Source organism: Telopea speciosissima, chromosome 4, assembly GCF_018873765.1.
Source record: "Telopea speciosissima isolate NSW1024214 ecotype Mountain lineage chromosome 4, Tspe_v1, whole genome shotgun sequence".
Lineage (NCBI taxonomy): Eukaryota > Viridiplantae > Streptophyta > Magnoliopsida > Proteales > Proteaceae > Telopea > Telopea speciosissima.
Genome location: NC_057919.1, coordinates 61,207,876 through 61,231,795, shown reverse-complemented (window position 1 = coordinate 61,231,795; position 23,920 = coordinate 61,207,876). Strand labels below are relative to the sequence as shown.

The window sequence follows — 23,920 nt, the reverse complement described above, 5'->3', positions numbered from 1 at the left end:
ACTCCTAGCTCTTAATGTCATCGATCCTCAATGATTCTCCTCTTCTTCTTGTCCACGATGATCAGTTACCGCAAGATCCCCAAGCTCCCCCAGAATCTCCACCACCTTTACAGTTACATTCACCGAGTCCTTCTTCACTCCCAATGCCCTAGCTGCCTTCTCATCAACTGTGCCTTTGCTCCCCTGTCGGATTCCGATGCGATTCCTCTGCACCCTCACGGGCTTTTTATCGCATTCAACTGTGATTCTCTCTTCATCATAGTTCTCGGACTCCTTCTCTTCCACTATTCCAGAGGGCAAAGTTGGCATTTCCCATTAAGTATTATTTAATAGGATATTGGAAGAGGACAAAGTTGGCATTTTTACATTGTATTATTAACACCATCCACTCAGGGGGTGCAGACGTATAATTTAGAAACACAGGGGGTCGCTCTATACTTAGTACGAACTTCAGGGGGTGACAGTGTAATTTCCCCAAAAAAAATCATTCATTATTACTACAAAAGAATGTTAATTGGCCCATAGCAAGCGTAGCCCATCCAACAATAGGGTTAACGGTCTGGATTGTTCCCCACCTAGGTTAAAGGTTGGGCAGGCTAGCCCAAAATTCCAATCTCTCAGGCCAATATCAACGCCAACGTGGCAAGTAAGTAGTAGCCATATGGGCCCGGCTCCAACCCATGGGCCAGTTCTTTCCCAGCCCGGTCTGTTGCTCCTAACCCTTAGCAACACGATCGTCTGACAGAAAAAAGAAAAAAGAAAGTATTTTCCACTCTGGCGATCCGTGTGCTCCTTGAAGAACGAATAGAAGTAAAGCACCATTCTATAACTTTCTCAAGCGTGGCCTATATAAATGAAACTCTCCCTCTACTTAGATTGTAATCGTGTCTAGGTATCGAACAGGAAAGAGGAAGCGATCTGTTCAGTCGTACGTATCTGGTAGCAGTCTCTGCAATTAATTTTCGAATTACAGTAACGATGAGTTCATCAGCTTCAACGAAGGGAGGGAGAGGGAAGCCGAAGGCCACCAAATCGATCTCAAGGTCGCATAAAGCCGGTCTCCAATTCCCCGTTGGAAGGATCGCCAGATTCCTTAAAGCTGGAAAGTATGCCGAGCGAGTTGGTGCCGGTGCGCCGGTCTACCTATCTGCAGTTCTTGAATACCTTGCAGCTGAGGTATGTGAGTAATTCGGTTTCATTCATTGTGGTTTTTGTTTTCTTATGAAGTGATCGATTTGATAGATTCTTTCTTTGTAATTTTTATCAGGTTCTTGAACTTGCTGGAAACGCAGCCAGAGACAACAAGAAGAATCGTATTGTTCCAAGGCATATACAACTTGCAGTGAGAAATGACGAGGAGCTGAGCAAGCTTCTTGGTACTGTAACAATCGCTAATGGAGGTGTTTTGCCCAATATTCATCAGACTTTGTTGCCGAAGAAGATTGGAAAAGGGAAAGGCGAGCCTGGATCTGCATCACAAGAATTTTAATTTTTTCCTTTTCTTCGAAGGAGAAGTTTTGTTCTATTATACATTTGGGGATGGGATCTCTTCTGTACTGCTATTGAAGAAGTATCTTCCTTCCCTCGAAAATCCTATTTCCTTTTATGAGAAAAAGACAATAAATTTTTACGATTTCTTGTGTATGACGGCTTCGCCTGCAATATCAATGGAAATGTTCCAATTCCGATCAACTGTTGTGCCAAGCAATTTTTTCTATTCGCCATCGAGAAGAAACCCTAATTTTCATTCCCCACCCCCCCCTCCTTCCCCTTTTTCGCTCAAAGGATAAATTCTGGTATGGAATGTTCGATGATCGCTAGTGACAAATAGGGCTGTGGGCCACGGGGAAGTTTGAGAATTGACAAATGGCTTATTGAAACCTTAAACTGTTTATCTTTATAGAGTTGTGAAGTGGAAATTTCTCCCCTTGATGCTCAAGAACTGGTTGCAGTGAAGTCAGTTGAAACCTTGTCCTCTGATGGAATTCTACTGTTATAATGTCATTTTTATCTTCTAAATCATTAGAAATGAATCAATGGCTGAGATTACACTTCTCTTTCTTTTCCAGTTTCTTGACAGTCATTATCAAATTGTGTGGCGGAGAGTGGCGGCGAACTCCAAATTCACTTATTTGGGAAGACCTTCGAGAGTACCAAATTTTGCTGTCTACCTGCTTGGTTTGTCGTGGGAATGGGGTTAGTGGTTGACTATGGCGGGTTGTTAGTCTACTCTCGAGTAAGAATTCGGGTAGTTAAGACTGTAAGTTCTTCTCAATCTGTTTCGCGATTGCAAGTTTTGGAACAAGTTGATAAGCATCTTGAAAAGGGGGACGAAAGGCTGGCGCTATCTCTTGTCAAGGATTTGCAGGGAAAGCCTGGTGGTTTCCTTGGCTTTGGTGCAGCGAGGCAGGTCATTTTGTTTTCTACATCCACCTCTGGTTAACCTTTTATTTGAATTCTTGTTACGAGTATGTGAGAATTTTTTTTTTAATCATAATTATGGTGTTCAACAGATCCGGACATAAATTTCACTGTTTTCAACCACTGCCCAATTGGATGAGCTTTTGGGCGCAGGTGTTGGTTCATGTGCATGGAGATGAAATTGCAAGTCTTGAATTTGAGTTTCATGCTTGTCATGCTTACTTTAACCCCAAATATGGCTGTAGTTTTTGTGATAAAATTTCTTTCCTCCAACTTTGTCCTTGTTGAAATCACATTTTTGCAGAAACTTTCATTCTCCATGACTCTTTTGTTAACTTTTTTTCTCATTTGTTCTGATTTGCTTTGTGTTGAAGTAAAAGATCCTTCCACATAGCAAGAAAATTTAGGAATATATGTTATTTATTGCTTCATGTTGATTTTGTGGTGCAGATTCCTCAAAGGCTGTATAGTTTGGATGAACTAAAATTGAACGGGATAGTTACTCAGTCTATTCTATCACCCACGGATACAACACTGGGTTCAATAGAAAGAGCTCTTCAGCTTGCTGCTGTTTCAGGAGGGCTTTCTGCATGGGCTGCTTTTGGGTTTACCCAACAACAAATTCTTTTTTTGTCTCTGGGATTTTTGTTTCTATGGTCAGTAGATGCAGTAAGTGCCTTTTTTCTTACGAGTCAGTTACTTTTGCCATGTCTATTAATAAATCAGTTCCTATTTGTCTATATTTTCTTAATGATCTTTACATTGATCCTATGTTGATAAAATCTTGACATTGATCCTATGCTGACAAAATCGTGACTTTTATCTCTTTCCCTCTAAATTTGTCCCCCCTCCCCCCTCAAAAGACAAAAAAACACCCTTATTATCCCCCACTGGTAGTAACATGGGTAGGAATAGGAGTCTCCTTCACTTCCACTGTGAAGAACGTTATCAATGTGAGTTTGTGTGTTGTGGCCTATCATGAAGCAAATCAAAGAACATGTTCTAGGTGATTGCTTTGTGCTCCTAACTTCTGAACTTCAGGCTAGAGTTGAATTTTGTTTCTTCAATGTGGTTACTTTTCCAATGTTCCCTCTAAATCTTTTCGGATGAGAATTTTTTGTCTCTGAGATCACTAGCTAATGTAATGGGTAAAGTTTTGAAGTTGGATGGCCCCACTCTAGGATTGTTGAGAATGAATGATGCCACACCATGTAAGAGTGGTTTCATTGGTGGGCAATGTTGTGCAAGAATGTGATTTTGTGACCCTGCAAGTTGTTAACATTCATCCATCTCAAAATTGAATTGAGAAACTACTCTTATTTTATGTTGGCATTGTGATGGGTTTCTAGGAGCCTAAATTGTTAGCTTCCAGAAAACTGGAGATGACCAGGATCGCATTGATGTGTTTATGACCAGAATTGGAGAATTTTGATAAATAGCAATCAGATAATCAGAAACAGCCAGTTTTTTGGTTGAATGCTGTACAAGAGAACATAATATCAAAATTTGGAGTGGATCCGACTGTCAGATTCCACAGATTATAGAATTCCCACTTGGACAAGGAAAACCTAGATTTGAAAAAGAGTTAAGGAATCTTGACAAACCAATCCAAGAAGTTGTTTCAGCAATTCAATAGGAATCTAATGTAATTAAAGAGTTCAATGATCAGCAACAAGACAGAAACCTGAAGTCCAACTTGATTTGGGAAAAGTCAAATGACCAGTCAAGATCATATTTTGACTCCGTTCTTCCAACCAATTGATGCTAGGTATGAAGTATGAACAGGTTCTGATGGTTGGGTATCGGGTTTCTAAGAAATCCTTGTGAATAGGATTTCAAGAAAACTGAGAAAAGACTGAATTAGTATGCAGAAATCAGAATCAAAATCAGTATCAGAGTTCCATTGTAATGATAAACAGTAAATTCAGATAATGAGATCAGTCAAGAGAATGGAATTTCAATAGAGATGTGCAGAGAAGAAATTAAAACTGACCTGCTGTATTGATTGGAGAAGAAGAATAAAAGAGGAGTAGTGTTGAGATGTGTTACCCGATATTATAAGGGTATTTTTGGTTTTTTATTTATGTTTTATTTATGTACTTTTGAACAAGGGTAGGATTGTAATTTGGGCTGTGACACTGTTCACGTGAACAGTGTCGTAAATAGTATCGTGAACAGTGTTTTCCTTTGTAATCTCTTTTCTTATTATTATTATTATAAATAGAGAGCTTGACTGATCTCATTGATCATTCAAGCCATTCACGAAATTCCTGTTTTGTTAACATGGCATCAGAGCCAAATACACTCTGATCTAGGTTTTCAAAACCCACCTCCCTCCCTTCGATTTTTTTCTCCTTCCCTCCATCGAGCTTCTTCCCTTCTTCTTTCTTCCTTTCTTTTGGTTCTTCTTCTCCCATTAGGGCAGCACTACTGAGGTAATCGTAATGATCTAGCTGCTGCCCCAATATACCTCCTTTTTTATGCCTCTTTTTTGGATCGAGTGGAGCTGAAGCACTGTCTGGGATTTGAAGATTCCTATTTTTTTTGGAGATCAGGCCTCTACATCTGTTTCGGCTGCATCTTCTATTGTGGGATCTTTATTTGATATTGTTGTCAGCCCCTATTCACTTCATCAGATTGGTTGAAGACCCCAGCCCCTTATCGATCTCTCTTCTCAGGGTTTTTTTTCAAAACCCTAACATTAATCGATCTTGGGGTTGGGCTGTTGGTTCCTGCTGCATCTGATTGGCACCCTTGCTGCCTTCATTCGACATCATTCCCAGCCTACATATCTAAGATTTTTTGCTCCAATACAGCCCTTTTCTATTGGGGGTCGACTCCAGAATTTTTTTGGATATTTTTTGGCTGTTTGCTGCTTCATTGAAGATTGGTTACCTGCTGCAATGGCTGGTTCAGATTCTTCTTCGGCCTCTTCTGGCATTGATGGCCAGCCCCGGACTGATTTCTTCCCCTTGCTGCCCCAATCAAACTTGATGGCTCTAATTACCTGAAGTGGTCTCGGTCTACCTATTTGATAGTAGCTGGCTGTGGCCTCACTGGCCATCTTCTTAGGACAACAACTAAACCAGTGGAAGAGGGTTCTCAGCTCAACAAGTGGTTATCGAATGATGCGATGGTGATGTCGTACTTGATCCATTCTATGCAAGGGGATATCTCAAATAATTTTCTTCTACTGGACACTGCCTATACTATCTGGAATGGTGCCAAAGAGACTTATGGTCGCACGGGGAATGATGCACAGGTCTATGAGATTAGAAAGAAGGCTAATGCCACTACCCAACAGGAGCTCTCTATATCCAAATACTATGCTGCCCTCAAGAACATGTGGCAGCAATTGGATCATTACTTCGACTATCAGCCCTCTACTGCTACTGATCTGGCTGCCTATCGCAAACACGTTGATAAAATACGTGTCTATGATTTTTTGGCTGGACTAAATATGAAGTTTGATCCTATTCGGGTGCAAGTACTTGGGCAGTCCCCTTTTCCATCCCTAGAGCAGGCCTTTGCCTTGGTTCATAATGAGGAATCTCGTCGGGCTGCTATGCTGCATTCCTCTACTGTTGATCGCTTCGCCTTGTAAGTTGCTTCCAGTACTCCTTCTCTTACCACTGCTGATGGTGGTACTGCTGTCCCTAAAGGTCCTGTTAAGTGTGAACATTGCAACAGGCTCTATCATACTAAGGCTCAATGCTGGAAGCTCCATGGTAAGCCTGCTGATTTTGAAGAAAAGAAAGCCTGTGGGAAGTTTAAGCCCAAGGCTCATATGGCTGATTCTCCTACTACTGCTGCTGCTGCCCCTTCATCTGACATTGGGCTTACTCAGGATGAGCTCCTAGCTTTCCGTCGCATGCTACAGGCCTCTTCCGCTGCCTCCACTACGGCATCTACACCTGCTGCCCCTCCTGGTTCTAATTTTGCCTCAGGTACTCCAGTCAGTAGTCTGTGTGCATCGGCTGTATCCAGTCCTTGGATTATAGATTCCTGTGCCACTGACCACATGACTTGCTCCTCCCATGTATTTCATCTTTATTCTCCATCTTCTGGCAAAGACAGTGTTCGAGTAGCTAATGGTTCCCTTTCACTTATTAATGGGAAGGGTTCCATACGCTGCTCACCTACCCTTTCATTAAAATCTGTTTTGCATGTTCCGTCCTTTTCTACCAACCTTTTCTCTATTAGTAGTCTAACTAGAGATCTGAACTGCAAACTGACTTTTTTCCCTTCTCATTATGTCATACAGGATCTGGAGACGGGGCGCACGATTGGGGGTGGTAAGATGCAGGGTGGTCTCTACTTACTTGACCCGGGTCAGCCTTCTACTTTGCATTCGGCTTCCTCTACAGCTCATCATTTACAGTCCACCTCATCCCCTGACCTTCATCTTTGGCACTGTCGACTTGGTCATCCATCCCTTAGTACTTTGTCTCTTTTGTTTCCGAGCTTGATTAAGCATTGTAATAGGAATGAGTTTTTATGTGAGGCTTGTGTTTTGGCCAAACAGACTCGTTCCAGTTATTCTTCATTAAATAAAAGAAGTGAGTTTCCTTTTGCTTTGGTTCATTCTGATGTGTGGGCCTTGCCCGTTGTACTTCCCTTTCTGGTCATCGATGGTTTGTCTCGTTTATTGATTGTTATACTCGTGCCACTTGGGTGTACATGATGAGCCATAAAAGTGAGGTCTTCCGCTGTTTTCAGTTATTTCATCGTATGGTTCAGACCCAATTCAATGCCACCTTGCGCATTTTACACAGTGATAATGGCAGAGAATACATGGAGGGTCAGTTCCAACTTTATTTGGTTGCACGTGGTATTGTCCATCAGACCAGATGTGTTGACACACCTGCCCAGAATGGGGTTGCTGAAAGGAAAAATAGACATCTCCTTGAGGTAGCCCGGGCCATTATGTTTGCACGGCAGGTTCCTTCTCACTACTGGGGTGATGCCATTCTTACCGCTGCTTATCTCATCAACCGTGTGCCTACTCGTGTCCTTGATGGTCGTTCACCCGTTGATCTCCTCCAGGGTTCCTCCTCCTTTGTGGTTTCCCCCAAAGTTTTTGGTTGTGTTTGCTATGTCTGCAATCATCATCCTCATGGGAAATTTGATCCACGGAGCATTCGGTGTATTGTTCTGGGCTATTCTGCGATCCAGAAAAGATACAAGTGTTACCATCCACCTTCTCGTCGTACTTTTGTCTCCATGGATATTGTCTTCCATGAGTCCTTGTCTTATTATTCCCAGATACCTCTTCAGGGGGAGCAGGATTAGGGTTTTGAAGATGTGTCTGCTATTCTTCCGGCTTCTATTCAGGGGGAGCCCGCTGTAACTTCAGCTCCTATAGTGGCTCCTATTCAGGGAGAGCGTAGACCAGTCGGTTAAATCCCTGTTGATAAGGTATATACCCGAGAGCGCACAGGACAAGTTGAGACTACCACCACCACTATACCACCTCCACAATTGTCTGCACTTGATCCAGATCCAGACCCTACTACATCATCTGGTAAGGATCCTTCCCTTGACTTACCTATCGTTGTTCGTAAAGGCGTTAGGTCATGCACCCAACACCCCATCTCCAATGTTGTTTCCTATGATGCTTTATCTCCTTCCTATCGTGCATTTGTTTCCTCTCTTTCCTCTGTTTCTATTCCTCAGAAATGGCAGGAGGCGATTGCAGATCCAAAGTGGAAAGCAGCCATGATGGAAGAAATGACGGCCTTACTTAAAAATGAGACATGGGAGCTAGTTGTTCTTCCTTTGGGTAAGAAACCAGTCGGGTGCAAATGGGTAGTTGTTGTCTAGCAGAAGCCAGATGGAACAGTGGATAGATATAAAGCTAGGCTTGTGGCCAGAGGCTTCACTCAGACTTATGGGATTGACTACCAGGAGACATTTGCCCCTGTTGAGAAGTTGAATACTGTCCGGGTCTTACTGTCTTGTGCTGTCAACTTTGGTTGGGACCTACAGCAGTTGGATGTAAAAAATGCATTTCTTCATGGGCAGTTGGAAGAGGAGGTTTATATGGATGTTCCTCCGGGTTTTTCCTCTGACAAGACCCATGGGAAAGTTTGTAGGCTCAAAAGGGCACTCTATGGGTTGAAGCAATCTCCACGGGCATGGTTTGGTAGGTTTCATAAAGCCATGGTCTCTTATGGATACAAACAGAGTCATGCTGATCACACTCTGTTCATCAAGCGAAAGGGAGAAAAGGTCACTCTTCTCATAGTTTATGCTGATGACATAGTTGTGACTGGTAATGATACAGATGAAGTTTCTCACCTGAAGGCTTTCTTGGGATGGGAATTTGCATAAAAGATCTAGGACAGCTAAGATATTTTCTTGGGATTGAAGTTGCCCGTTCTCCAAAAGGCATATTTCTCTCCCAGAGAAAGTATGTTCTAGATTTACTATCAGAGACTGGTTTGCTTGGTTGTCATCCTTGTGACACTCCCTTGGAAGCTACTACCCGTCTGCAAGAGAAGGATGGTGAACCTGTTGATAAGGGCAGATATCAACGATTGGTGGGCAAGCTGATTTATCTCTCCCACACCAGACCAGATATTGCCATTGCTGTGAGTCTTGTGAGCCAGTTCATGCATGATCCTTATTCCACTCACATGGCTGCTGTTCTTCGTATTCTCCATTACTTGAAGTCAGCTCCAGGAAAGGGGATCCTTTTGTCTCCTCATGACCATCTTCGCATTGAGGCTTACACAGATCTTGACTGGGGTGGTAACCCTAACAGGAAATCTACCTCCAGCTATTGTACTTTTGTTGGAGGAAATCTAGTCACATGGCGGAGTAAAAAGCAAAATGTTGTGGCAAGATCTAGTGCTGAAGTTGAATTCCGTGCTATGGCCCAGGGCATATGTGAGTTACTGTGGCTTCAGAGTTTACTTCTTGATATCCGTGGTTCTGTTCATCTTCCAATGATGTTGTACTGTGACAACAAAGCAGCAATTAGCATTGCCCACAATCCAGTGCAGCATAACCGTACCAAACATGTGGAGATTGACAGACACTTCATCAAGGAGAAGTTAGAGAGTGGGCAGATTTGTATTCCTTTTGTGAAGTCTGGAGATCAACTGGCTGATGTCTTCACCAAAGGGTTAAGTGGGAAATTGTTTTATCCTAGTCTAGTCAAGTTGGGCATGTGTGATATCCATGCCCCAACTTGAGGGGGAGTGTTGAGATGTGTTACCCGACATTATAAGGGTATTTTTGGTTTTTTATTTATGCTTTATTTATGTACTTTTGAACAAGGGTAGGATTGTAATTTGGGATGTGACACTGTTCACATGAACAGTGTCTTGAATAGTATCTTGAACAGTGTTTCCCTTTGTAATCTATTTTATTATTATTATTATAAATAGAGAGCTTGACTGATCTCATTGATCATTCAAGCCATTCACGAAATTCCTGTTTTGTTAACAAGTAGAATAGAAGAAATCAGGTCTGGGATACCAGTCCCGTATGCCAAACTCAACAACTTCAAAACTCTTAAGAAAACTTAAAATTCTTTACTCAAATCATCATTAATTGATGGGGGTGTATTACTTATAAAGACTTTCTAAAATTCCTAAATTGACTCATTAAAGGACTGTTAGTCACTCTCTTATACTGAGTTGAAGTAAATAGACTCAAAATAAAACTTGTTGAGAATTAGGGGTAGTTTTGTCTTGTTACTTTTAGTCTTTGGGTTTCAGTTTTATTTTCCTGCTTTTCTGTCCTTATTTGATAAGTTGTAATAGGTGAGGATTTCGGGGTAATTTTATTATAAACCCCTAACCCCACATCTAATTTTGTTATGCCCATATTATAAATATATCCCTGGTCCCACGATAGGAAATTAATCCTAATCACAGGCTGCCTTCTCTTCTCTCTTGGTAGTGTCTTCTTCTCTTCTTCTTCTTTGTTCTACTGATTAGTTAAGTTTCTGAACTGTAACATGGTATCAGAGCTCTACTAATCAGTAGAAGGTTCTTCTCTAATCTCCTGATTTTTCTTTCGGTTTTAGCTTTCTGGTCTGCAGCCACCTGTTGCTGCTCTGTTTTTATGGTTGATGGATTGAAGACTCCATATACACCAATGGAGTACTTGTTTGTGAGAGTTTGTTGGTGATATGAAGACCCTCCTTTGCAGATTCGATTGGAGGATGAATGATTTCTAGTTTCTGAAATCGATAGCTTAAGTTTCTATTTTCAGAAATCGAGAGAATTTAATCTCTTCTTGGTTGCTGCTGGTTCCGTTGGATTGTTGGCTCTGTTCGGTACCTCCTGCTATCAATTCCTAGTGATTTGTGACTGGTTGGTGATGGATGGTTGGTGTTTGAAGGTTTTCCTCAGTTAAACCTTGTTCCTTTTGCAATTGGTAAGAGTTCCAGGTGTTGATTGTGAGTTAGTTGCCTTCTTTCTTCAGTTTTTTGGCTGTTTTTTGCTGGTTCCAAGGTTGTTTTGGGCCTCCCTTTAGATTCCTGCTGCTTATTGACCTGCAATCTGCTGAAGTTCATGACTGGTGCTCCATACTCTGTCGTGGTGATGTTCTAACACTCTGCTGATTCTCGATTTTTCTTCCTGGCCCTACTTTTTGAAGTTAGTGATTGGTGTCTTATATTGCTTCTTTGGCTGTCTCAGTTCTTCCTGGCCCTATTTTTCTGCCTGTTATCCCCTTGGGAATTTTTTTTTACTGCAAGCATGGTATCTGCAGTTCTGTGTTTGCTGCCCTATTGTTGAGTTTGTTTATTGGCCTTTCTTGGTGCTATGGGAGAGAATAAAACTTCTCCAGTTGTTACATCTCAATCTGAAACAGTGAATGCCACTATTACCTCTATCAAGCTGAGAGGGAGTTCAAACTATTTGTATGGGCTCAAGCTGTGAAAGTTTATATTATGGCTAGGAAGAAACTCAAGTATCTTACCTCGGACCCTCCTGCTTCTGATTCAAAAGATTATGAGGATTGGATGCAAGAGAATGCTGCTATTTTAATTTGGTTATGGAATAGCATGGAACCAGATATTGCTGCAAACGTGATGTTTCACACCACTGCTAAGGGTGTGTGGGAGGATTTGAAAGATACCTATTCACAGGAGAAAAACATGAATAGGGTGTATGATCTCTATGAGAAACTCTTTCAGCTCCGTCAGTCAAACAAGCCTCTCCAAGTCCAAGCTTCAACAAAGCTAAGATGAGGGAGAACAAGGGCTGTTTAAAAAATATGGGTACTGTTTGAGGAACAGTCTTTTCTCAGGTTGTCCGTCTTTGATTTGAGACTCTAACAGCCAAGTCTTCACATGAGGACCTATCTTGGTGCTTCTATAGCCTTCAACAAGGGATATGACATGATTTCTTCAATGTTTTCACATAGCAGCCCCTTCCTTGGAACCCCTTTGTAACCTAGGGTTCCAAAGAGGGAAAGGAGGTGAAGAGACTGTAGGACGACTCTCAAACCTAAATCTCTGATATCAAGTTAGAATTTAAAGGTTGCAAGAAAGCAAGAGGGGAGATGAGAGTAGAAGGTTGAAGGACGAGGAGGAGGAGAGCAAAAATGGTAGAATCATATGTGTGAGAGTTTTGATTCTCTCCCACCTATATTTCTTTACTAACATGATATAAGAAATTGCATACACCTCCCTGGGAGGTAAAAGGAAAAATACAATATAACAACAAGATAATAAACCACTTCCCAAAGTACCCCTATTACATAAACTTTAACAGAGACTGCTAGAGGACTGCTGTATCGTGCATGCTCTAGCAGTCTCCCTCACTATTATTTATATATAGAAAAAATACTTAAAGAGAGGAAGCCTAAATACTTTCCATACCTAGTTACAATAGAGTTCTAAAAGAGGTAACACGATCTAGCTAAAAGACTAACACAAGAAATCAAGAGAATCTATCCTAACACAACTACCTCCACACACATGGATATACCGTGGTACACCATGTGTACAGTGTAACCCACGGTAAAATAGGCCCAATCTTTACCATGCTTCTCCTTAGTCTTTGTGAAAATGGTGTATTAAAGGGATTTGTGGTAAAATGTGAAAATTTATAAGTAATATTTAGGCAGTTGTGCATGGAATAAAGTATTAATACTGCCTATAGGCTGCTGTAAGCTAGAGATAATTTGTTAAGATCATATATTATACAAACAAATTCTCTTGCTTCATATGGGGGGTTCTCTCCACAAATAGAACACTCATCTGATCTATAACTATGTATAAGATATAGGGAAATTTACGAAACACCCCCTGAAAATGGGCCGATACTCAGATCACCCCCTCATATTTGAAAATACTCAGATCACCCCTTCTACACTAACGGTGTTAGTCTGCTGTTGGTTATTGGTGTAAAAGGACTATTTTACCCTTGTACTAAATCATTAGAGTTAAATTTACAATACTACCCTTTCCTTCATCTTCAACCTAAAATACCCCACTGCCTCTGCTTCGCCCTGGCAGCACCGCCTCTGCCGCCTCTGCTTCCCTGAGGAGGTCCAAAAACGACGACCCTCGACGGAGGAGGACCAAAAACAGAGTGAACATGGCCGTGGTGTCATCGTCTGAACTTCGCATGAAAGCAAAGCCCAGTGCCAACCAACCACCCAGGGTCTTATAGAGAGGAATAAAACCCCCAAAACTTGACTCGATCAGGTGGGTAGATCACTCAGGGTCTTATAGAGGTGCCTGTGCATTGAACTCGTAAAGCGTATAGTGTCTCATTTCTGAGGCCTGGGTTCAAATCTCATCTTCATCCTCCCCTTCTTCCCAAGCTCTACGACCCCACCAAAAAATAAATCAATAAATAATCACCATGTAGTGCTTTCTTAATTTCAGATAAGGAAATAGCTATCCAATACAATCCTGACTTTGATAAAAATCCACTTCTTCTCTACTCAAAGTCTTTATTTTCAAGATCTGCATCCCACCACGCAGACGCAATACCAAATGAAGGGTAGATTCCTTTTGGATGTTGTAATCTGCAAGAGTCCTCCCATCTTCCAGCTGCTTGCCGGAGAAGAACAGATTCCTTAAATTAGGGTTTTCTTGATGGATCGCAAGGGTTTTTGAAACCCCTGTAAACCGCAAGGGTTTTTTTCCGGTATCCTTCGCCGGCATACTGGTCGCCGTATGAGTTTATCCCTTCGTCGGGAGTTGTAGAGCAGCTGGCCACTCCGATTAACCGCGATTTGCAAGTTTCTACCTGCAATTTTGAAACCCTATAAGTTGCACAAATTAAGTTGCAGGTCATGTGAGGAAGAAGATGGATATTGGGGGTTTTAGATTCAAGGGTAAAATAGTAACTCTACATTTGGGGAAGAAGGAGAGGGAATATTCCCTCTTTGATTCCTTATTTTAATTAAGAAAAAAAAAATAGAGTACATGTTGGGTTTTTAGATCTAAGGGCAAAATAGTAATTATACTCTTCTAAAGGGTAGTTTAGGGTTTTCAAAAAATTTAACTAGCTGACTTCATCAGTTAACTAACGGTAGGGTCTCATTTGAGCATAGGCCTCTAATGCAGGGGGTGATCTGAGTATCGACCCATTTTCAGGGGGTGTTTTGTAAATTTCCCTAGGATATATGTTTAGAATTGATTGCTCAAGATAACCATTAGTTGGCTGCCTGAGGGAAAGTCTGATGCAGATGCTGCAGTTATGAGCAATAAAGACCACAGACCATACCAGAGGAGTGATAAGATGTGAACTGGAAGGCCTCTAAAATAAAAGGGAAGGCAAATAGAGATATAGTTGCATATGAGGATTAAACATCAAAGCTTGTCATTCATATTACTTCCTGGAATCAGGATCATTTAACTAACCTTAAGATGTTGGGTTGAGGTTTTGTTTAGTGAGTTTGAGTTTGTAGAATTTGACGTTCCTCTTAATCTCTTGTGTTTAAGCTCTGCGATAACATGTATAGATATCTTCTGGTATGGAAATTTATGGTTGAACCCACTTGGAAAAACTAGTGAAGGCTCATATTTACTATTGCTATATTATGTTTTGTCATTATCAAGGATGTAAAGAGAGCATTCATTAAAAATAAAAAAAGTTGGCCTTGTAGTTAACTGAAATTGCTTATGTTTGGGGAATGATGTGGTCTTGCCTCCTGCCATTCATGACAGTTTTCTCCTTCCCTTGGTCATGCCAAAGGAGAGGTTGCCAGTTTTAAATGTTGTTGGTATGGTAGACAATTTTTTTTTGTCTGAAGACCTTATGACCTCCGCTTTGAGATGCATTTTATATGACAGCAATATCTTAATTGTCTGAGCCTTAAATGAACTAATTGGTTAGGGAAAAAACTGTTAGTTTCATCATTCCACTCTATTTTGGCCAATAGCTTCATGCGGGTCAAAATTTCATTCACTAAATTTATTTCTATAAGGCAGCTTCATTCAGGGTAGCTGTGGTCTCAATTTATTTCCTTAGGGCTTTCCTTTCCCATTTAAGTCCTCCAACATATGCCACAGCATTTGTTTTTTCTAATCTTATTGCTGGCCTAATACTCTTACACATTCACTCTTGGCTCATATACAAGCAGACTTTTACAGAATTGCATATAAATAAGTCTCATCTACTGTTGTATCTTCTCAAAGGGTTGCTCTGTGTGTCTGTGTCTGTGTCTGTGGGTGTGGGTACATGCATGTGAACCTCCTTGGGCAGAGCATTTGTTGAAGAATCTTCTCTTTTTGGGGTGTAGGTTTGGGTCAGGGTGCGGACATTAATTATTGCAAAGTCACACATATATTGTTATTGTGGAATCTATGGTTTTTTCGTGGTTATGCTTCTTCCATAGAGGCATAGACTGTTACTGGAGTCTGGACTCTGGAGTGCTGTAAGGTTTCTAGATCTTCCACTTCTTTAACATGTGTCCATTGATGATGGCTTACTCCGAGACTCCTAATTGGTGGTTCAAATTTTGTTCTCTTCGTGAACCATCGATGCTTATCAACTTCTTGTTTTGTAGGTCTCTTTTAACGGAGGAATTGGAAGGTTGGTTCTTGATACAATTGGTCATGTACTCAGTCCAAAGTATCATAATAGAGTCATTCAAGTAAGATATGGACCAGGTTCCTCTTAGTTTACTTACATTCTTACTGAACTAATTACGCAACTTAGTAAATGATCCCTCCTGCTTTTTTTATAATAAAAGAACATCCTGTCTGAAATATACTCTATTTTGATTAGCCTGAACCCAAGTGAGAAACACCAAACTGATGGCTTAAATTGATTTGTCTTCTCTTTTGGTGTTCTGTAGTTTCCTTATGTGTCTTGAACTTGCTTTTGCATATGGAAATATTATTTAAGAATGGGCAAAAGCCTTGATTGCTGCCATCCTTTCATCTGTATTATATTCTTTCCCGTGAAGTAATGTCATGAATTTCTTATGCAAGCATGAAGCTGGTCACTTCTTGATAGCTTACTTGCTTGGAGTACTTCCAAAGGGATATTCACTGTCAAGTTTAGAAGCTCTGAGGAAAGAAGGCTCCCTTAATGTTCAAGCAGGGACAACTTTTGTGGATTTTGAGTTTCTTGAGGAAGTAAGCTGATAATCTGCTGATTTGTTATGTTGCTTTTTATCTGCTCAGGTCTTTGTATTGTGTGATACTTAATGATTCTCTCTCTCTCTCTGTGTCTCTCTCTTTATATATATATATAAGCTGCTATAACTATTTTGTATTTTATGTGATGGGCATATCCAAGAACTGCTTCTTTTTTTCTGGCATTTCCCTCCATGATGAACAAAGGGAAGAAATAACAACAAAAGCAGGAGAACATACAAACTACCGGAGTGCGTCTCCCCTGTCTATCGTCCACAATATATCAGAAACTAATTTTCCATATTTAATTGAGTTACACCTGAACCCTATGAACTTGGCTATCCTGGGAAAAGTGATCTGCAGCTTTATTCCTTAACTTGGGTGTGAGAAACCCTGTCCTCGCCTCCTTGTTCATCATTTGATGGATATCTGCCACAATATTCACAATGTTCCGCTGGACTGCTGATTTCTTGTTTACACTCTAAAATCTTGGAATCTCCTATCCAGATGTTATATGTTAGGAAGTGATGAAGCTATTGGCATAACTTCTGTTTCCCATTTATGGATGGTAGATATTAAGTCTATTTTTCCTCAATTGTATCATTGTGATAGCTAACCTCTGTTTTGTGGTTGTTCCTATTCCATGTAGGTTAATACGGGTAAAGTTTCTGCAAAGGTGAGATTTCATCCTTCTTAACACTAAAGTTATTCCCGAGGAAATCAGGGTAGTATTGTACCCCATGTACTGCTCTAAATCCACCAAATAAATGAGTACTGAATTTCATAGTTCCCAATCCTTTTTGGGTGCCATATATATAACCATATTGATTATGCTTCTACATACCACAGATGCCCTGCATTGACATTAACAGATTGCTACTGAAACTGTTTGTGGCTTTTTCATTCGGAAAATGACCAACGTCCTAACAACTTAATAGTTTTTGTGAATTTGAAAATTCGCTTTCAAGTTAGAGTCTGGCTACTGCCACATATTCTTCTCTTATATATTATGGGAGATATGATTTTGAGGATTGTCCAAGTTGTATGTGGATTGGTTTTTGTTTCAAGAATAAAGAAAATTGGTGTAAATTTTGTGCTGCCTACCAATTGTCATCAAATGACATAAAAAACCCGATTTTGGAACCATGCATACGTTGTGCATAGACTGTTAGCTGTTTATATTTGTTATATTTTCCTGACCTAAATTTTTATGAGTGGGATAATTTTTCTTTTGCAGATGTTGAACAGGTTCTCTTGTATTGCACTAGCAGGTGTGGCAACAGAATACACTCTATTTGGATACTCTGAAGGTGGTCTTGCTGATATCTACCAGGTTTGGGATTCTGAGTAAAGGAGAAATCTAGTCTGTTTGTCAACAAACATTATAGGCTTCTTGTAGCCATGAAAATAGCAATACATTTACTGGCAAGTGGGTGGCAATTCATACCTCAAGTTGCTAATTCCCAACTTCTTCCTTATGAACAGTTGGACGGGTTACTCAAAAGCTTGGGCTTCACACAGAAGAAGGCTGATTCTCAGGTGAGATGGGCTGTATTAAATACCATCTTAATTTTGCGCCGTCATGAAAAAGCTAGATCAGAGCTAGCTGAGGCCATGTCAATGGGGAGTTCAGTGGGGTTTTGTATTCAAGCCATAGAGAAAGCCATAGATGTTGCAGACATTTAATGGCAAGTGGGTGGCAATTCATTGTTGCTAATGATGCCAAAGAATTAGAGCCCTAAAAGGTTTTGTCAGGTACTTGATTGGGCTCAACTTTTTGTGAATATGTTTTCCATTTAATCCTTTATTTGTTCACTATATTTTAGCCTAATCCTGTTCAATGTTTGTTTTTATTAGAGGGTTTGGTCCATTATTCAGGTTCTTTGATGGCTGTTAAGGAAAGGCTTGACAGCCCAAACATGTTTGAGGACAGTCCATGTAGGGATATAAAGCTTTAAAAACAATTTGAGGGTAATTTTAACTTAACCATTAAAGATACTAAAGTTTAAAAATAAAAAATCTTAACTTGGTGCAGCATACAATGGAAATGGGAGCTGGGTAATCTAGTAGGGTTTGTTTATCAACTGCCCATTTGATTAGAGGATCTTTCCATGTGGCTTAAAAGGTGTGTTTGCTAATAGGTTAGGGTAGAAAAAAAAATTCTATTGCTTGAGTGTTTTGTGTCTGTAATAACATTGTATACTGCTTGAATTTTTGTGGCAGTGATCTTACTCTTAAGTAAAACGTTTGAGGGTTTGTGTGGTTAGAGGTGGAATGAGCGAAAACAATGAAAAGTGATGTAATTTTCTCACTTCCCAGTTCAAGGATTTAGGAATCGGTATCCGGTATCAGATACGGTATCGTTCTTGGCCGATACCGATCCGGATTAGCCATATCGGAGGGGCTTGTCTTTTGTTTCATTTAAACATCAGTTTTTTTTTTTTAATCATTTTACCATTGGTCCGTACTGGTCCCACCGATCAGGATCAGCCAAGAATCGGTATTGGCCCTACTTGGATGAATTGGCTGAGCCAACCGATCGGATACCGATTACTAAAATCCTGTCCAATTTCGTTTAAAGACCTCAGGAATATTTCCTCGTTTGTTTTTGTTTTTTTTTTTAAAACTTAATTTCACTTGTATCCAAAAGTAAAAAATCAGTTTTCATGACGAATTTTGTTTATTGGTAATTTTCTAGAGTTACGAGATAAGAAAAAGGATTACAAAACAAGTAGGTTTAGAAGGCAAATAAGTGTAAAATAAATTTAAATCTACTTGTTTTGTAATTAATTTTCTTATCTCATATATTTTGGCAGTTTTTTCTTGTTTTGATGCAATTTAAGTGGAATCAAACGGGTTTAACTATAAAGAATTTTACTGATATTTTTTTAATATAATATAATTACATTAATGTAAACTCATTTTTAAGGACTTCTTTTACTTGGATTCAACTTGACCTGTGAGATGGGTGAATACACCACACCCATGGTTGCTAGCTATGGCAAGAGGTGGGGATTGTGACATAACAAATAGTTGTCATTTATGTAAGGATCCGAAGGTCTGTTTTGTGATAATTATTTATTGGGTGCAATTTGTTGTCATTAACTGGTGAATTATGAAATTGTATCCTTCTTTTAATTGTCCTTTGTCTTATTTTCAAAATTTATTTAATGTAGATGTAAAAAAAGGTTTTCATAAAGTTGAAGCTATTTAATAATATAGTATTGTAGTTTTCATGTGAAATGATAGAATTTAACCTCAAGAAAAAAATAAAAAAATGTGTTATCTTAAAAGGGCAAAAAAAGTTAAGGTTATAATTTATTAGTTCACCTTTATGTTATTAGAGTCATAGTTTTTAACCTAAGCTCAAGGTTAAACTGGAAAGAATCCCAATGATTGGTATGATTGATCAAACAATAATTCTTGGGAAAATAAAAAGGAATGAAGAATGATGTCCAATCGTGTGGCCTTTGCACTAGCATGGGGGCCAATGGAAGCACGCGTAGGGGGATCAACCTGAGGGATTTTTCATTCATTTTATAAAGGGGGTGGCCATTTTAGGGGGGCTGTGTTTGGGCACATGCTGCATGCGACAAGACAACATTCTTTTCACCCAAAAAAATGCGCAAGGGCATTGACTATGTGGAGATTTTTCATTTTATAAAGGGGCAGTGTGGTCGTTTCAGGGGGCTTTGTCTGGGCATAGGTTGTATGCGATCATGTAGCGTTTCCCCCCCCCCTAAAATAGATGCAAATTATTGAAAATTGAATCGTTGAAGACCGAACCCCAAAAGGTGATCTTGTTTCCAATAGAGGTTATACATTCAGTAGTCTCCAATTGCACCCCTCTTCATTCTATATTGGTTCTTGAATTAGAGCAAAGTACTTTGTGGTCATGTTGTACTCTAAGTCCAAGAACCATGGTTCAAAAGTATGGTATTAGGAATATGATCGGCTCTGTTGATTTCAATCTGATCTTGAGTCGGATAAAAAAGAATCAGCTGGAAGGATCGGGAAAAAAGAATCACTAAAATACTAAAAAGGGGAGAGGTTTTCGACAATGCCAAGGTGCAGTTTCTCACCAATAGGCATTGGAGGAAACAATTCATATATAGTTGGCATTTAATGTGGGGAGTGAGTGTGCGGTCCATAACATTAAATGTGAGAGGGCGTGATATGGAATCTACACACCGACATCATGAGGATCCTTTTCTTTTAAAAAAGGGCAAGAGATCGTTGCTTGGTCGCACGGCCCTTGCACTAGTGCGGGGGCCAATGAGCGCACACACAGGGGCATCAATATGGATGAGATTTTTTATTTCATGGGGGCGGGGCGGTAATTTTGTAGGCTCATGTGTCTAGGCACAGACTTCATACGACCAGACACCATTTTTTTCCCCCTTAAAAATACAACTTACTTGTGTTCTAAGCAACTCCACTGTGACCAGGCTCTCTCTCGGTCTCCACAATGTACTTCTCCACCCAAAACTCCTGTTGCAACTATCATAGACATCACATTCGTCACAATTGAACCCACTCCCCTTGAAATCAGCACGGTTGCTGAAGCCACTTCCTCCTTAGAACCTCTGGCATCCTTCTTCGTGGCGTTCAGCTCTCCCATAGTCTCTCTACCTTCTTCGTCATCGGATATCTTTGTTGCTAGTATAAGCAGTTGGCCCTAGGGGTTATAGTGTATAGTTGCAAAGTACAACTCCACTGTAGACACAAAAAAAGTGAAAGAGTGAGAGAGATGATATGATTATAGCTTACTTGGAGGTTGTCTTCGCAGTGGAGGGGGCAAGGATCGACAACGCAATTCCTGGAGAAACCATAAGAATGTTGGTCTTTTTCAGCAAGTATTGATATACCAAAAAAATAGCCCCATCATCGGATGATCGACACGTGACATGGATAAAGCAAGCGGTGATATTAACAATCTTCATTCGGCGATTATAGCACAATCTCATCATTAGAGGACTATTACCCTAAAAGGTATAGAGCTATACGAGTGAATAAAGCAAAGATATGATCTATGGGCACAATTATGGTAAAAGACTGGGTCAATAAGTTATATTGTTCTTGTCTTGTACGCGTCTCATCTACTTTGAGGTGGGGCTGAATAATACAACCTGATCTGGTGATGTGTAAAGAAGATTCACATCTGACCGCTCCAAGGTTCATCGAAGGTCATGGTCGGCTAACTTATAGGGAACATCAACATTTATTATAGACATCTCCTTAGACAAATTGGCTTAACCTTTAATGCTAATCTTGAGGACTATCATCCCATATGCCAAGCTATTCTGAATCCTCCATCATCGTGATAAGTCAGATCACCTCTCAAGTTCTTCTATAACTAGGGGACATAGGCTCCAGGTAAAGGAGCTGGACAAAAACTTATTCATATCTTCCTTCTCACAGGCTCTTAGCCATTTTTCTCTTGACTAGTTGCTTTGAGAACTGACTTAGGTATCGAAGGATCCTCCAGAGTCTTCTTCGCCTCTCCCCTAAACCTTTTTTAGTGTATGCAGGTCCACTCACTTGACGATCGAAATCTTCACAAAGTTTTTTCCCGTAACAAGTATATAACCTCAAAGAGGTTATACATGCAACAGTCTCCAATTGCACCCCTCTTCATTCTATCTTGGTTCTTGAATTAGAGCAAAGCACTTTGTGGTCATGTAGTACTCTAAGTCTGAGAACCATGGTTCAAAAGTATGGTATCAGGAATAGGATCAGTTCGATCGATTTTCAATCTGATCTTGAGTCGGATAAAAAAGAATCAGCTAGAAGAATTGGGAAAAAAGAATCACTAAAATACTAAAAAGGGGAGAGGTTTCCGACAATGCCAAAGTGTAGTTTCCCACCAATAGGCATTGGAGGAAACAGTTCATATATAGTGGGCATTTAATGTGGGGAGTGAGTGTGCGGTCCATAACATTAAATGTGAGAGGGCGTGATATGGAATCTACACACCGGCATCATGAGGATCATTTTCTTTTAAAAAAGGGCAAGAGATCGTTGCTTGGTCGCACGACCCTTGCACTAGTGCGGGGGCCAATGAGCGCACACACAGGGGCATCAATATGGATGGGATTTTTTATTTCATGGAGGCGGGGCGGTAATTTTGCAAGCTCATGTGTCTAGGCGCAGACTCCATACGACCAGGCACCATTCTTTTTTCCCCTTAAAAATACAACAAATTGAAAGAAAAAAAAACCTTGACTCTCTTACCCTCGCGTGTTCTAAGCAACTCCACTATGACCAGACTCTCTCTCGGTCTCTACAATGTACTTCTCCACCCAAAACTCTTGTTATAACCATCATAGACACCACATTTGTCACAATTGAACCCACTCCCTTGAAATCAGCACAGTTGTTGAAGCCACTTCCTCCTCAAAGCCTCTAGCATCCTTCTTCGTGGCATTCAGCTCTCCCATAGTCCCTCCATCATCGGATATCTTCATTACTAGTATGAGCAGTTGGCCCTAGGGGTTATAGTGCGGAGTTGCAAAATGCAACTCCACTATAGACACACAAAGAGAGAGAGAGAGAGAGAGAGAGAGAGATGATATGGTTGTAGCTTACTTGGAGGTTGCCTTCATTGTGGAGAGGGCATGGATCGACAACGCAATTCATGAAGAAACCACAAGAATGTTGGTTTTTTTCCGGCAAGTATTGATATACCAAAAAAATAGTCCTATCATCAGATGATCGACACGTGACATGGATAAAGCAAGCGGTGATATTTATTAGATATTTACAATCTCCATTCGACGATTACAAGATAATCTCATCATTAAAGGCCTAAAAGATACGGAGCTATACCGGTGAATAAAGCAAAGATATGATCTATGGGCACATTTATGGTAAAAGATTGGGGCAATAAGTTATATTGTTCCTTTTTTGTACGCGTCTCATCTACTTCGAGGTGGGGCCGAATAATACAACTTGCTGCGGTGACGTGTAAAGAAAGTTTACATCTGACCGCTCTAAGGTTCATCAAAGGTCATGGTCGCCTAACTTATGGGGAACATCAACATTTATTATGGACATCCCCTTAGGCAAATTGGCTTAACCTTTAATGCTAATCTTGAGGACTGTCATCCTATACGCCAAGATATTCTGGATCCTCCATCATCGTGATAAGTTAGATCACCTCTTAAGTTCTTCTATAAATAGAAGACATAGGCTCCAGGTAAAGGGGCTGGACAAAAAATTATTCATCTCTTCCTTCTTACAGGCTCCTAGCCATTTCTCTCTTGACTAGTTGCTTTGAGAACTGACTTAGGCATCGAAGGATCCCCCAGAGTCTTCTTCGGCTCTCTCATAAGCCTTTCTTGGTGTATGTAGGTCCACTCACTTGACGACCAAGATCTTCACACAGTTTTACTCGTAACAAGTATATAACCTCAAAGACTCAAACCAAGTGAAGAATAAGGGTGTCGATAGGGAACTGTATAATCAGATTTGACTGTTTGTCAGCCGAGCCAAAGTTAAACTATTCAGTTGTAGTGTTAACAAATATGATATGGTTGTTATTGGTGAAGCTTAATCTCAGTCCACAAAGTGCTATGGCAATTCTTTGGAGGGCCATTTCGCCTTCGAAATGGGACAGAATGGCCTAAAAGTGCATACACAGTACCATAGGCTTTAATCCCTGTAGAGCTCGTTGAGACCTTCGAATCGATATGTATTTTGACATATGTTGGGTTTTGGTCCGAACCAAACTGGGTGGGTTTTTTGGGGTTGCAGGGGTAGTTTTGTACTTTTCTTGATTAGGGTTCTCTTATAAAGTGTCCTTATCTCTTTGAGAGTGTGCGAGATTTAAGGGTTTTGTAATTTTGCTTCAAAGAAGTAGTGAAACAGTGCTATCAATCGCCGTGGATGTAGGCTACCTACTTGAGGGTGAATCACGTAAAATCTGGTGTTGTGGGT

General features: G+C 40.4%; 2 protein-coding genes across 4 annotated transcripts; both read left to right on the top strand.

The window, feature by feature from the left end:
- Positions 1-939: 939 nt before the first annotated feature.
- Positions 940-1,502, top strand: LOC122658842 (histone H2AX-like). The gene is made up of 2 exons (XM_043853976.1): positions 940-1,176; positions 1,268-1,502. The coding sequence occupies exons 1-2, from the start codon at positions 979-981 to the stop codon at positions 1,487-1,489; spliced, it is 420 nt and encodes a 139-aa protein (XP_043709911.1). The 5' UTR covers positions 940-978; the 3' UTR covers positions 1,490-1,502.
- Positions 1,503-2,152: 650 nt separating this feature from the next.
- On the top strand, positions 2,153-17,838 carry LOC122658841. 3 transcript variants are annotated; one of them, XM_043853973.1, is made up of 7 exons: positions 2,153-2,410; positions 2,872-3,090; positions 15,409-15,495; positions 15,836-15,982; positions 16,632-16,658; positions 17,220-17,315; positions 17,468-17,838. In XM_043853973.1, exons 1-7 carry the CDS (start codon positions 2,192-2,194, stop codon positions 17,666-17,668), a joined length of 996 nt encoding a protein of 331 aa, XP_043709908.1. In that variant the 5' UTR covers positions 2,153-2,191; the 3' UTR covers positions 17,669-17,838. The 3 variants fall into 3 exon arrangements, with proteins under 3 accessions (XP_043709908.1, XP_043709910.1, XP_043709909.1); XM_043853975.1 differs by having other exon boundaries at positions 17,254-17,315; positions 17,468-17,566; XM_043853974.1 differs by lacking the exon at positions 15,409-15,495.
- The last annotated feature ends 6,082 nt before the right edge of the window (positions 17,839-23,920 follow it).